The sequence below is a fragment of the Sphaeramia orbicularis genome, chromosome 6, assembly GCF_902148855.1.
Source record: "Sphaeramia orbicularis chromosome 6, fSphaOr1.1, whole genome shotgun sequence".
NCBI classification, from domain to species: Eukaryota; Metazoa; Chordata; class Actinopteri; order Kurtiformes; family Apogonidae; genus Sphaeramia; species Sphaeramia orbicularis.
In genome coordinates, this window is record NC_043962.1 from 35554289 (window position 1) to 35570648 (window position 16360).

At 36.2% G+C, this 16360-nt stretch overlaps 1 protein-coding gene across 1 annotated transcript; it reads left to right on the forward strand.

Annotated features, from left to right (window-relative positions):
* The first annotated feature begins 10993 nt into the window (after window positions 1–10993).
* On the forward strand, window positions 10994–15291 carry svip (small VCP interacting protein). Its single transcript, XM_030137168.1, has 5 exons — window positions 10994–11130; window positions 11453–11516; window positions 11776–11826; window positions 13253–13372; window positions 14046–15291. The coding sequence occupies exons 1-5, from the start codon at window positions 11108–11110 to the stop codon at window positions 14058–14060; spliced, it is 273 nt and encodes a 90-aa protein (XP_029993028.1). The 5' UTR covers window positions 10994–11107; the 3' UTR covers window positions 14061–15291.
* Window positions 15292–16360: the final 1069 nt, after the last annotated feature.

Sequence of the window (16360 nt, forward strand, 5' to 3'; positions counted from 1 at the left end):
ATCTGCTTTCTTGCTGCTCAGCACGCCTCTCCTCCTCCCACTGCTCGGAGGTTTATTGAAGACTGGTGGCAGGGCTGTGCGTGCCAACCCCTAGAACAAGTCATTGAACTCACAAAATGTATGTCTTCCACTGGGCTGATGAATAAATAAATAACCAACGCTTATATGGTCATTCCCATTTAAAATGTTATCTTTTGCATTCCTGCCTGTTAGTTTAGAGATGTAGGTCAGATGACAGCGCTGCAGAGGGAGCAGGGATTTAAGAAAATAAAATACTGCCACCCTGTGGTCTATATGGTGACAAACACAGCAATAATTACAAGTTACAAAAGGTTTTTGCATCATTCATTTCTACCATGTATGTCAATAATCATACATAACAACACATACATGCATCAGGCTGTTAAAATGATAATAATAATTGCGTCTTGCATTTAATTTGCATCAAAAGAATGACCATGAACTTTAAACATGTGTACAGTATATGTACATGGGCCTGGCAAAGCCAAAATGAACATCAGGGTCAATTTATTTTTTCTCTAAAACAATATTTTTGATTACTCAGCATGAAATACATATATCTAAAACTGTGTTTATTTAATTTGTACCTGAATTACAACTGGATATATCAGAAAAATGTAAATTCTATGAAAATAGAATACAGTGTAAATGAAGAACAGTAAAGGTTGTAAATGAATGTATACAGCATAAATTTAGAAAATAATTGGCAATGTGTAAATAAATGTTCAAAATATATGCCTGTGTCTAATATGATATTTCATAATAATCAAATACTGTAATGATTCGGAATGATATTTATTATTAAAAAAAAAAAAAACAGCTGAAAGATGTGTATCAAATATAGTAATGAAACACATGTCGCCAAAGACTGATAATTTTATCAGTATCTTAATAAAACCTTTAATTATTATCACCTCACTCCGTTACTTTTTTGGATTCTCACTCCGTTTCCATGAATGAATGTCTTTTAAAACTAAAATAAAAATGACATCAGTTTCATTTTTGGATTTAATGTACTCTCATACATTAAGAAAATATGGTATGCTAAATATTTGCACTTTCCTTGAGGAAAGCACTTTTTGGTATTTTTTCCAAACCTTGAATAACTGCTGTATATTTTTCCTCACTCCGTTACTTTGTCAATGATGATAAATTCATGTTTTTATTAAATATTTGGATATTATTCCTTAATGGCATGTTAAAGTACTTGCTTAGACCTGCAATTTGAGCTATTATGGTTGCTTCTAAATTAATTTTTAAAAACAGATATGGAATGATTAGTATTGCTGCACAGTGCTTTCTCACTTGTAGGTATATGTATATGCATATGCATATGTATATATGTGTGTATGTATATATGTGTGTGTGTGTATATATATATATATATATATATATATATATATATATATATATATATATATATATATATATTACACTGATCAACAATAATTTTACTTCTGGGAGAAAATGACCTGAGTCTTGAGTGACTTACACTGATTCAGAATGTGAATCATCATTTCTCCAGACATCGGGGTTTTGAGTTATGCACAAGTCAGTATACAGCCATTAGCAGCATTTCATGCCAGCTTTTTATTGAGTAATTTTTAGGTGATTAAAATTCAGATGGTTTTGAATATCTGAAAGATAAATTTGGTGCAGTCCAAAGTGATGCAAAAATGAAAGCTGCAGTTTTCATTGGACCCAAATTGGGGAAGTGATTAATGAGACCAGATTCCCCTCAAAGCTCAGTTCTGTAGAATTAACAGCCTCTGATTCATTTGTGGTGCAGGAGTTTCTGACCAACCATTGAGCCTCAAACTATGATCTGCAAGTTGATGGCATGATAGAACAATCTGAACAGATGGGCAGAAGAATGTCACTCAAAATTAATATCCTTCACTTGCACATTTATTTTGTTTCTCCCAGTTTAAGTGATTGTCAACATATTTCTGAAATGGAAACTATAAATACCAAGGGGATTACAGCCCAGACATGATGGTGATTAGAGTTGATTCTTCAGCTGGAAACTGACACACTGTCAGAAACATTTGTAAACAATACTGATCCAAGCTGATCAGCTCTGCTACTCAGGTTTAGTCGCTGTTGGTCTTGATGTTCATATTTATTTTGTATTTAGTAAGCATTATCCTCAGGTTGCTGAAGTTGATACTGTTTTTAAGTGTTTTTTTTTTTTTTTAATTTTGAGGAAAAATTCTGATTTCAGATTTGGGTTAGGCATTAGTTGAGTTCACATGTTTTTCCTCTAATAACAGACTTCAGTAAATAAAACTATAGGTTTCATCATGGTTCATCAAACCATGATGTAAACTCGTAAAACTGCAAATAGCTTAGAGACTGACAGAAAGCAAACATCACAGAGCTGCAATGATGAACCAATTAGTCTCAGTGATTTGCTCTCAACTATTAAATTATGTTTTCAGTAACTTTTTAAGGGGAAAAAAGCTAACATTTTAAATCAAGTTAACTTTTCATACCCAAAGTGGCTGGGGATGTCATAGAATGTGCTATAGAAATGCTACTTCCACTTACTGTTATTGTCATGACAGAGACAAGGAACAGACTAAGACACACGGTGCTGAAGGAGTAAAGGTGATTTATTAAAAAGAAAATAAACGTGAACACGGAGTAAAAAAAACCCCAAAAAACTGAGGGATGGAAACAGTCAGAGTCTATGGTGAGTCTGTGGAGTAGTGGTGGTAGGAGATGTGGCAGAAATGGCAGAATGTTCCAGCACCAGACCTGAGCAGAAGACCCATTTAAATAGGCTCCTAACGAGGTCTGACCCAGGTGTGGTACTAGCTGGTGAAAACAATCAGTTTGAGGGAGGGGTCTGTGGCAACACAGAATTGCACCATGACAGTTATTTCCATGTGTCTATTGTATTTGGCTAATTAAACTAATGGTTTGACTGATTAATTAAAATGTGCCTGACCACTCACTTAGGCAATAGTTTATTGTGTAGGTTTTAGTTTAGGATCGTCCATACTTTTAGTGTGAGTGCGGCGTATAACTCACTAGCTGTGAACCTCGGAGTTCTTCTGTATGCGACACGTATCAGTAAACAAAGGGTCTGGAATCCAACTTTTCTGTTTCTTGTCTTTACTTAAAACTTAAATTCATACAAACAAAAGATGAATTCCTAAATTACATGATGATCAAAAGACTGATGCTCCTGGGCTCCAGGCTTCCGGTTCTGCTTCTCTTTCTTTACATTTTTATAATTTTAGCAGCCAACAGGATTGCATCACACAATAATGTCAAGACTGATGCTATTATTACTCAACCTTCATATAATATGCATACATTATTAATAAGAAATCAAATATAAATATGAATTTTTAACTGAAGCACAAAAAATGGCTCTAACATTTAGTTTTAGTTGCCTTTCCATTTAGATATTCACTGGTTGTGTAACTGTATATTTTACTTTCAGTTTTTAGAAAGCTTTTCAGTGTGTCTCTTTCAATTTTTTGTCATTGTCTTTGTATTTCATTTGTTTGTGAATAAACTAAACTAATTTAGATTTCAATAATAGTTTTTTCCTCCTCTGTGACAGTAGACTGAATTTCTTTTGGCTTTGGACCAAACAAGACTTCGGAAACACTAATGAACAATTTACATTTTTTTGACAACATAACAAATCCTTTAATCGAGAAAATAATCATCAGATAAAGTAGGCAATGAAAATAATCATTAGTCGCAGAAAATGTAGAGAGGGATTCACATGCAGATAATGTCAAACCTGCATGTGCTTGGGATTCTACTTATATTTCACTGCCTGTAAAGGCTCGATGATCTAAAAGTTCACAGAGCAGTGAAACCAACTAATCATCACTGAGTCGTAACAGGAGTGTATCTGATATCAAATAGCCTCAGCTACTTTTCAATCCTCATTAATATCGAGGACAACAGAGTCAGCAGGTATAAAAACTCTAAAACAATCACTATTATCAAGTAGATTGTATAGTTTTCATGTGAGGAGGAAACAGGCGCAGTGACAGGTATCGTTCTATAGCAGCTTGATTCACCAGTGCTGTTGGTAAACTGACCTGAGTGCTGTTCACTGTCGCTGTCTGTGTCCCCAGAGTGGAAACTGTTGCCGACTGAGGAGCTCCAGGTCATCGAATGGCTGACGGTGAGATTGATGGGAGTGTTTCTGTCGGTCGCTGAGGAGCTGAAGGCCTGACTCTCCAGCAGTGGCACAAACATAAAGCTGTCCTGAAGGCATGATCCTGTAAAACACACAAAAAATAAACAAAGGGATGATGCAGGAGAGATACCAACAGTGAAGACTTGTACTGGCTGTTATTTATTAATGAGGAACCTGTCATATCATATGTCAACTCTCTCAATTTGGGAGCAAAACTCTTTACATTTGTTAAATTTGATTTTATCCTAGGTTTTTGAAAGCAAAGTGTAGGACCTGACTGTTTTGTTTTTTTTTTTTTTGTTTTTTTTAGTGTTCATTTCTGTTTTTCTGGCAGTATGAGGACAGGATGAATGAATAATTGATGTGATTTACAAGGCCAGTGTTTATAAAAGGTCCCATATTGTGCAAAGTCCATTTATTCTCATGAACACTGGGAATGAATGTGAAAACAAAGCTGATTTTATCTGTAATTCCATTCCATTTCAGTTTAGTTTTATTTTTATTTCTGTTTACACATTTTAACAAAATCATTATTTATGCTAGCCTTAGATTTGGGTTTACTTTCCATATAATAACTCTACTTCAGATCAGTGAAATATGAAGGTGATGCCAGTCGTCCAGCTCCGCTCTCATGTTACTGAACTCATACATTTTAACTGGTCTTTAAAATTCCTTTTTACACTCTGATACTTGACACTAATGGGACGGTTTACAGCCACTGACTTTCTGAAATCTAACTCAACTAAGGTGCATGACTTATTAATAATCATTAGAATGAGTTTAAGTTGACAGAAGCATCTTTTGGCCACAAAGTATAGACATATTACTGGTGGACCTGTAGAATAAAACTGATTGGATTGATTTGGGTGATTTTGGGAGAAATATAAAGTTAAACTTACAGCTAGGTGATCTCAGACCTTCTATGAAAGTGAAGAAAATGCAAACTTCTATTTTTATGATTAGGGCCTGAATTAATGATAGAAGGAGATCTCCAAGTGAAACAACTGCTGTGCCGAATTCTTCTCCCTGCCGAAAACTACTCCCCTTTGATAAGTCAGCCATGAAGAAGACAATGTGCACCAAATTCAGCCTGTCACAGTTTGCTAATAAATGCTCCCTGCTCATCCTGGCTCATTAATTTTTCTCCTTTCTGACTGTAGGGTATGAAATTAATTGTTAATTATTCAACCTCATAACACCATCACAGCTGTGTAGCAATTAAGTAGTTAATAATATTGAAAGATATTGCAGTTATGTTTTTTTATCTGCTTAATATTAAAGACTGTGCTAACTGTAAGGTATATAAAACTTTGAAAAGTTAAATCTTAGATATACCATCCATCCATCCACTGTCTTCTGCTTATCCAGGACTGGGTCATGGAAGCAACACTCTAAGCAGGGATGCCCAGACTTCCCTCTCCCCAGACACCTCCTCTAACTCTTCCGGGGGGATCTCGGGGCATTCCCAGGCCAGCTGAGTGACATAGTCTCTCCAGCGTGTCCTAGGTCTTCCCCCAGGTCTCCTCCTGGCAGGACATGCCCAGAACACTCCCCAGGAAGCATCCGAAACAGATGCTTGATCCACCTCAGCTGGCCCCTCTCGATGTGGAGGAGCAGCGGTTCTACTCCGAGCTCCTCCCTGGTGACTGAGCTCCTCACCCTATCCCTAAGGGTACACCCAGCCACCCTACAGAGGAAACTCATTTCGACCGCTTGTATCCGGGATCTTGTTCTTTCGGTCATGACCCAAAGCTCATGACCATAGGTGAGGGTAGGAGCGTAGATTGACCAGTAAATTGAGAGCTTCACCTTTCAGCTCAGCTCCTTCTTCACCATGACAGACTGATACAATGTCCACATCACCGCAGACGCTGCACCGATCCGTCTGTCAGTCTCACGCTCCATCCTTCCCTCACTCATGAACAAGACCCCAAGATACTAGAACTTCTCCACTTAGATACACAACACAAAAAATATATAACAATTAAAAAGATACTGACAAAAACTGTATCACCTGCGGCTGGGGATGCAGTTTTCAGCAGGGAGCAGAATTCAGCACAACAACTATTACCTAAGATTATATTTCAGCAATTTTAAGATCTATATTAATACTGAAGAGCAACCACATTAATAAAAGTAGAATAAATTGAATAATTTTTTTCTGGAATCATTTTACTGTATGACATGCCACAAAAGCCTGGCGATTACAAAAAAAAAAAAAAAAAAAAAAGCTATCAATATATAAGTGCACTTCACATCTCATCAAAACATGTTAAATTATTTAAATAATCCTAGATGTGATTTGCTCTTAGCAAATAAAGTAATAAAATCTAACTGTCTAAACTTAATGTGTACAAATAGTTAAATAATACAGATTCAGAGAGTGTGCTTGCTTGTGTCTGGTGTCAAATAGCTCTAAATGTAAAATAGGGAATATTTTATGGACAAGATCAACATAGAGGAGATTATTTCACTGATGGTAGTGGCTGTTTTTTATTTGCTGTGTTATGTGACAGGTTTTCTCAGAAATTTTCATTGAAATACTTTAAAACAGTTTAACCTACATGTTTGTATAATGAAGATTTTTTTGTTTCCTTGATGCTAAAGGGGGATAAACAAGAGGTAAATAAATAAACAAAATAATATTGGCTATCTGACAATTGTCCTTTACATATCTGTATCACTTTTACATCTCTAATAGGGATCAGGCTAATTGTTGAATTCTTTTGTTAATACAGCACATGTACATGGTAACTGTTATTTTCAGCATGCTATTGACTCATGCTTTAAGAGAATAATCAAAACAATTGCTAAAGATTTGTTCAATACACATCATTGCTGTAATAAGTGCTTTAGGCCATAACAGTCTATAGTGTCCTGAATATGTAAACCCCTGGTTTACCAGGGTTTGCACATAATAATGCATTTTTATTTGTTTACAATTGTAGAATCAGTTTATTATTCAGTGTGTGCTGATTTGTGCTCTCTCGCAACTATAATTTGTGCATTCAGCTTTATTATGACCAACAGGAAGAGCTGCAGGGCTGCACTCTGAGTCTAAACAACATGAGTCACCAGCATATAGAGGCACCCAACATCTCAGAAATCATCCTCCACAAGTTCAACAGCGACATCTCCTTTTAACACTTCTTCTTTGTGAAGCCCAAGAGGAAAAACAACTCACAGATGCCAGACATGCTGGTATGTGCATTACTGAAATGCTAAATTTTCAATGTGGGCAATTTAGTTCACGAGAGCAGCAGCAATTACAGCCAGACGGCTGCCTGAGGCTGAAAAAAACTAAGTGATATCAGTTATCTGTGAAGGAATCCAGTGTTCAACCAGTTCAGTGTGTTTTCACTCTTTTCTCTGATCTCTGTGGAGTTTAAAGGCAAACACCATTAAAGAAGATAATCATCCATAAAGGGCACCATATTTTGTTTATGTTGTTTTAATCTCTGGATAACAAGTTAGAAGAAAATCCTCTCACCCAAACTGTGCTTATGTCCATTACAGCCCTCACAGTCTAAGTGCAGTAAACTACAGTCCTCAAGATTTAAGAAGTAAAGAGACATTAGATAGATCGATTGATGAGCAGGTGCTTCCTGCTTGAACTTCCTGACAAATTGATTATTTATTTAAACAAATACATTCCAAGACCCCAGGTCACTAATTTATCCTCTCTAGGAACCTTGTGTTCAGGAAAGTGTTACTCCATTAACCATGCATGAGTATAATTTACCAAAGTCAGACTGTCTGGTCAATACCATCATTATTACTAAATGACTACTTATCACAAATGCAGCTTCAGTTTAGTGGTAAATGTATGAAGATTTAATATAATCAATGTCTGTGAACCAAGACTTAACAACATGGAAAATGTCAGTAGTTCATGAAGTAAATGTAATTTGGTTTGATTGCAGGTGAACATCATCATCCAACAACTTGTTAATTGAATAAAAAGAGGCATCAGCGATTTGACACAAACCTAACAACAAGGTGTAAAGTGTGTCTGAAGAGCATTTACGCAGCAGTATTTCCATTACATGATGGCCTCTCAAACCTGGGGAGTGCCGTTCTCTTAAACAGCTTACATTAGTACACAGGGATCACTCAAAGCCACACGTAAATGCTTCCATAAAATCAGACTGCACTTGCCGCCATTCCAATCTGATTTATGCATATAAAACATCTCCTTAGATAAACAAAAAAACTAATCTAATTAGAAGCTTGTTTAAAGCTTCAGAATAAATATGGTTGTGTAAGCAAACAAGACACTAGAGTGAGGTCACTAATGGGGTTCAAATGGGGGGTTTTCTTTCTATAAAACTTATGTGCTTCACCTAATCATTTTTTTTCACAGCATCTAAATTAAAGAAACAGAAAAATTCTGCTGACATTTCCTTAGATTTTTTTTTTTTTTTTTTTTTTACCACTCTGGAGTGAAAAGGGTATTAGCGCAAAAAGACCATACAATTTTCTGGAAATAGGCATTTTTAAAAGTGGAACTGGGTGTTTATTCATCAGTGAACAGGTTCATTTCAAGTACTATAACATGTTTATGAAATTATGCCACAAATGTTCAGTTTTTAGTCATTTACAACAGCCGTTCTAACAGCTAAGTCCCCACAAATGCTGCTGCATTTTTTATGGATGGAAAGTTAAAATATTTAATTCTATCTTAAAGAAGTCACCATGATATTAAGTCTTACAGGTACAAGTTTCTTCCAGTAGATTTTCCATTAGTGACCGGAAAGTAAAGGTAGAGCATACTTTTTCTCTCTCTTTTTTTTTTCCAATTTCTCTTGTTCACAGTTCATGACAAATACGATTTTAAAAATCTGCTCATCCTGCACACAGATTACTGCTGTTGAATCTCACTTTATACAGTACAATTTTATTTTCATTTTGATGAGCGTTGTTCTGTCAGAACCTGGCATTATCAAAAAGCTGAGGGGTGACTTCATGCAAATTAATCAATGCCCATTTTTAATGGTAGTGGTATAAAATATGAAGACTTCACACAATGTAAGCCCAGTATTTGCCTTCATGACCCTGTGAGTCACTGAACACCACTGAACATGTATCCACATGGATCAACACAGATAAAAACTGCCCTATTAGTTTACAGGACATAACCACAGTTTCCATGTTTGCCTGAGGCATCGATGATTTAGAAGAGCTAATAAAAGCCACAGAGCTCCTGTATTAGATAGCTCATTAAACCGAATGATGCTGGAAAACAGGAAAACAGTCATGCTCTCCTTTATTTAGCCTTGAAGCACAAGATTTGATCAAGCTTTTGTGAAAGCTGTGAAGACATGTCAGTGATAAAACAAATCCCACACACTAGAGACAAATGGCCTGTGTAATTATTATTATTCTAATTAATGAGCATGGCCACTTGCAAGTTCACATGTCACTAAATAACAGGAAGGAAGCTCCCATGTGGTTTTCCTGGAAAACTATAGCCTCATTAACTTCACTTACCAGTTTATTCATTCATTATCAACTGAGGATTCATTTACTTCCTTAAAACTACTTTCATCGATTTCACAGTTTTTCTAGATACCATTTAGGAAAAGTTGTGTACTTCTCATAAGCCACATAAAGAGACATTTGTAATATCACATGTGCACTGTTGGCTTATTAAATATATAGTACATGCAAAAACAAAAATTAACTTTCTATGCAAATCCATACATAACTCACAGATCACCAATATCTGATTGGTAGATGTATGCTCACAATTTAACACAATAAAACACAGTTTCACCATCCAGTGAGGCACCAGATAAAACAAAATAAAACAAAACAAAAACAAAACATCAAGCCCATTGTTGTAGATTCACTATCATATCATGCATCTGATGTTAGAGGTGTGTTATCTTACCTGAGGAGCTGCCCAGACTCTGGGATACTGTGATTTCCATTGCATGCACTTGTCGTTCAGTGTCGATCCTTCATCAGTCCGTTTGTGAACATCAGTGTTTTAACCTACACAGGCTGTACACTTCCATGAACCTGCCATCCGTCAATGCAGCATGTTGAACTGTGAAAGAACCCGGGCTGTGCAGCCAGGATGAATGGGTGGAGTTTCAAGTGTTGTCAAGGAAGCAGGGTCCAACATTCAAGTCTCAGGCTATTGATTGGAAATTATTGAACTTCTATATGGAGCCTCAGTCACTCACGACACCAGGACTTTCTCATTACTCAGTCTGACTGACAACAAATTACAACACCAGAGCAGACGCTGTCTCTTAAAGGTCGATTTCACTTCAGAGATTGATAGCTTAAATTGCCACAATCTGTTAGTTACACGTTTGACACTTGACTATGCTATTTCTTTTTATTTTTAATTTGACTATTTAATATTGGGCGCCATTAAATGTTTTCCGTCGTATTCTAATGCTAGTGTTGAAGGACAACATGAGGTGATGATAATACATGATACACCTCACCAAAGGCGGGCTGTGTATGACAATACATTTAGTGTGTTTATGTTTTAGACCGCAGGGTAGACGGTGAGTTGTCATTGTTCTTTTCGCCACACGGTGTCGCTGTTGCAGCAGCTATCATAGGCAGAGAGCGTATCTCACTGAGCTATGTTCAAGATTACAAAGGCTCCTACAGCGCGTTGTATTAAAAACCCAGTGGAGTCAACTTATACTGCTAACGTATGATTGATTTATACCAGAGACTGTATTATGTCCACTAGTATCCATCATATAGTGTAAAGCTGTGTTATCTGTCAGCCTGCTCGAAGCTTTATCAACCATGTTAATTCAACAGCACTGTCGTTGTATTCTTGAACATAACCTGGTGGACCAGTCGACCAGCTGAACGCTGACCAAAACAAGTCAGACAGAGGAAAATATTTCGGCTGCGTTTGTTATTCAGACAGCTATTTTCCAAATGCCCAGGCGATTCAACAAGAGGTGTAGAGATATATAATTTATTGGTTGCTCGCTCGCATCGGTGACGGGGCTTGTAGTGGTCAGTAGTTGTAGCTGTTAGCTAAGATGCTATCGTTAGTAGCTAACGCTAGCTGAAGCCGTGAGCTAACGGTAACGTTATGTCAGACGATTCAACCACCGCTGCCGCTGGGAGTAGAAGCTGCTGCTTCTGTTGCCTTAATTATCAGCCCAGCAAGTCCAAACGGGCCCACCAGCTTATTAGCTAGCTAACTAGTCTAAATTATCCAACAGATAATTTATTGTCATCTTTGCCTTTTGCTGTCCGGCTTAATAATAACTCCAGTATGGGGATGTGCTTGCCGTGCCTTGGTGGAGCAGCGGACGACGTTGTTGTAACTCCAGATCCTGTAAGTTATTAAACCCATTTTTATCTACAATTTTTAAAGAGACACTGTTGTAGTTGGGTCTGGGTGTCTGCCTTGTAGTTTTAATAAAATTACGTCTGCTAAACCTTACTTAATGTATTTATCTGTGACACATAGGCCTGAGTGAATCATGTGAAGGAGGCGTCGGCCGTGTTGAGCCTGTGCAAACTGGCATGTGAAGTATGCACTGACAGGCCCAACAGCAAACCCTCCTGACTGAAGTTTACTGTGTGTTTAACAGGACACAAGAAGACGGCAATTAGCAGAAGCCGCTGAAAAGAGACAAAAAGAGGTAAGTTTTAAGTTTGTCAATAAAGTAAGTGACTTAGTGCATGTAAACGCAGTTGAATATATCTACCTGAAAGTATTAAATCAGTAAATCATAAAATGTTGGGTGATACCGGCTTTATAAAATTAGAACAAATCTCAAAATGACAATAAAGAATGAATACAACCTGAACATGATTGTCTTTATCAAGAAATGGCTTATTACACTGTGTTTGTGTACCTAATATACTGGCCCCTGAATACAGTTTAATGGAATACCCTCTGTGCCACACTGATGAGAGCAGGTTGAAAAGTTCATCAGTTGACTATGAAGTCCTCACGGTGTAAAGTCTTTTATGAGTTATTTTTCAACATATTTCCTTCTCAGGCCCAAATGCTTTGCAGCACCATGAACTACAATGAAATTCCAGAAATTTTTTTGCTGACCACCTTCCACAATGTCATTAATGACCCACCTATTGCAATTGTATCTGTTAATAAAGATAAGGGTTGTAATAATTGCATGATGAATCTGAACTTTTATCCTTAATAGTTCACCTAGTAGCTTTTCAGCCCATGCCTGTATTTATAGTTTTATTAGTCATGTTCATTCCCTTGATATTTGTCACATTTGGAAACAGCAATACAGGACAGAAAAACCATAAAATGTTTTTTTTTTTTTGTAATCAGATTTGCTACAATCCACCAGTTATCTGTTGGAGTGGGATTGCTGTCAAGTTACTCATAAACCGTTGGAGAAATTAGTCAACTCCCCTAGTATCAGTGGACTGAATGAAAGTCAGTCTTATTACCAAGTGCCACGTTTCAGTTTTGTGGGGGGCTGTGCCATTTGCCATCCTCTGATGGCTCTTGTTTATTGTACAGAGAGCCCACTTGCAAATCCGTAAGAACAAGACAAAACTTATGTCAAGGTAAGTAAACATTGACCACAATAAAACTTTTTTTTATCGGATGTTAGATTGGCCAACATCTCAAACACATAATCCTGCTCCAAACCACCTTATCTGTAAATGTCCTGACTGTAGCACTGTATGGAATGGAAATAATTACTCCTTTACTCTCCTGCCTACACCCTGATAATTCACACTTAAACCACCACAGGCGAACCCCCTGAGCCTTAACCCACTGTCACTTTTCAGCGTCAGCTGCACAGCATTTCTGAAAGGAGCCGCTCCATCCTTCAGCTGAATCGCCTTATTTGGCAGTTGGATGCACATCTGCTAGTTGGGATTGAATGTGCCTTTTCTCATTTGAAAAGGTTGTAGTTGAATGATGGGTGAATGAAATATGCATTTTCAAAACTTGCATGTTGTTTAAAGTGCTTTTATGTTTGATGTGAATGTTTTCTCTTAACATGTTTTGACCTTTTCACTTCCTGAAATCATGTTTTTGTGGCTGGTAGTGTTTTCATACTCCACTCTCTCTTTTAGACAGCATACAGGGGTGTTAAAAACCCAGAAGCAGTTGAGAGGAAAAGGAAAAAACAGGAGGAGATTGAAAAACAGGCGATGACCACTTCTGTCTCTGGTGGTGGTGGCGGTGGTCTGAAGGTACATTTTGTGTTTATCCTCAAGTTGTGTGGTTAAGAGTATTGAGTGCTGGATGGTATGACAAAACCACATCACAGTTTTTTGTCAAAGATTCTGTATTTCTTTATGTAGGTTTATCTTGCTGCCTATTTATTGTGCAAACTTCAATTTAGTCAAAACAGAGCTTAGAAATTTAACAACAGTAGCTTAAACATTGCGTACTTTTCAAAACAGAACATTAACTTTAAGCAATCATTTTTGTGTTAACAAGTATTTTTTGTTGTTGTATTACTTAAATTGCAATACAATAGCACTATAAGCAGCATGAATGCTTTGTACCTGCCTCTTTCAGACAGTAAGGAGGCAGGTACACTACAATTTGCAAATAATCTACATAAAAAATAAGTAAATGTTTTAATATCAAACTTATTCCTTAATGTCTTTATCTTGATGTTATGGTAAACATACTTTAAAAGTTATTGATGTGTGTCAGCTATAATACAGTATCATAAATATAAAATATAAAATGTAACATTAATATACAGGAAATTAAAAATGATATACTTGTTCATTTGTTGAATTTATTGAACAATGACGCACACGTTAGGGACTGAAGTGTTTTGGTAATGTATCTATCAGGGTTTTTCTGAAAGACATAGGATTAACATGTTTTTCTCATCTTTCTGTTTTTCAGTGGCAGGTGGGCTGAGTCCAACTGGGAAAGCCTGAAGTCTTTTTTTTTTCTTATGTCCAAATCAACATGAAGTATTGCTGCAACACGATTTGAAAGATGAAGATTTGAACTGCTGTCCATTTTTTATGATGATTTAGCTTTTTTATGATGTTTTGAAAAGAGGCCTACAGTTGTCATGCATCAAGCAGAACATTGAGAAGTTATCACACACAGGAGAGCAGAACTAGCTCACCTGTTGCCAAGTTATGCAAAGCCAGTTTGGACGTTTGGACAAGTCAGGGATGTCACAAACAAACACATGTCCTATTGTATTAGTTTTGTTTGACTAAGGGTTAGACGTTCAGGGCCTAACATTAAATAACACAAATATGACTTTTTGAAGTGTGTTGTCACAGTAAGACAAACTTTCTGTCCACACTGAAACATTTCCCATACACTATACTTGATGGTTTTCAAAGCTGAGAATCAGTATTCACAGCTCATCTGTTAATGGCCACATTACTGTTGGATTTATTTCTCCATAAACCCAGTAACATTTCTGCAAGAGAAACTCAGTTCATGTTTACAAAGACAGTGTGCTTATAGTCAGAATGGAAAGCACCAATTTAACACTAATCTCACATTTCATAAAGCTCTGTTTTTCCAGCTACACAAAGACCAGTGCTCTAAACTATTGGAATTGACTCAGCCCATGTGATTTCACTAGGAAGCACAGACTACATGGGACAGAATATGAATACTGTTGAAAACAACACTAAATATTGTCCAACCAATACAACTAGGATAATGAACTAGGATATGCCCTGCAGCACTTTTCACTGGTCTTTGGTATTTTAATAGAGCCGTTTTTCTTTTTCCCACTGCACAGTTTGACTTTGTTGCTGTTGTAAATGTATTCAAAACACTGATGTGATGCCTGCTTAATTTATATGATATGAAATGTGTTTGTGAGTTGCCATATGACAGACGAAAGCTACTGTTTGAGACACATGAATTGCACACAGTTTGTCATTATTAGAAGTTATACTTGCTTAGACTTTTTGTTGGGAGAGATTTGTGTCACTTGCAACTGAAATAGGAAGAAAAAAATGAAGGAAATTAATAAGTGTGTACATAGTGAAGAATTTACCTGCTCAACTGAGTGCATTTCTTACCACTGTCTTAAATGCTTCCGGTGCTCTCGCCATTTTGTAGTACAGGAAATCTAGCCAATGGTATTTGCTACAATAAATCACATTTCTGCTACTGTTTTGTGGATCTCATGTGTAGAATTGTACATATATGCTCTAAACACAACTTCGATATATATGAGTATATGAGATTATATGTATATTACATATATATGAGATTATATATACACACCTATTGGACAAAAGTATTTCCCATTGAGCTTTAAAAAAAATATTGACATTTATATCTCAAATCAGCATGAACAGGACCTCTTATGAGCTGTAGCCATGATGTGTCCCAATATTTTTGTCTACATCCTAAGACCCAGCAATGCATTTTTGTCATCTGTAGGGGACAAAAGATTGACAGTTTTACTTAAAAAAAATACTGTCCACAGCAAAGGGCATTCCATTAATAAATAAATTAATAAAAAATAAGTTAAAAAATGTATCTGAAAAAACTGTTGCATTATGTAGTTTCCAATCAAGAGAATTGTTTAATGTAAAAAAGCTAAAACTTTCCCTTTCCTGGGTCTCAGGAGGTTATAGTTCATAAACATCAATATTTCCTCTAAGTTTAATGGGAGATTTATCTTCCTAAATGAGATGTGAAGGAAGCAGATGGTTAGTTATAGTAGAAAATTATTATTTACCGTCAAAGCATGAGAAATATTTTTGAAATTTACAGGTAGAACATTTAAAATCATAGTCATGGATAAAGAAAAAAAGCCCAAAAACAGCAATGTTGATCAAAATTAAGTAAAAACCATCTCTGAGGCATTTTGAAAGCAAAGATAACCATTTAAACAAAACTAACCAATATAATGCAATGATATTTATCACAACATACAACTATTTTATGACATTTGTTTTGTAGCCCAGACCCCTGTTAGAAAAGAAACACTTGAATTCAATGTGACTGTATGTATGATGTCATAACAGAAATTTGTGGAGATAATTTCCATTTTGAAAATCTTACTCAAATATAACCATTAACTGAAACTGGTCTTACTTTTAGCTTAGTTTTCATACCTATTGTTCTTATAACAGTCTTAAATTATAAAACATAAATGAAAATAGCCATACAATCTTGAATCTATCTAAAATATATGACATACATTAACTAGATTGAGTTATATAAGAAAG

Excerpts from the sequence above, each read along its gene's own strand:
- svip (XM_030137168.1), top strand. The coding sequence starts at position 11,108 with ATGCCCAGGCGATTCAACAAGAG. Across the intron at positions 11,131-11,452 it reads CCCAGGCGATTCAACAAGAG|TATGGGGATGTGCTTGCCGT; the intron begins GTGTAGAGATAT and ends TAATAACTCCAG. Across the intron at positions 11,827-13,252 it reads CTGAAAAGAGACAAAAAGAG|ACAGCATACAGGGGTGTTAA; the intron begins GTAAGTTTTAAG and ends TCTCTCTTTTAG.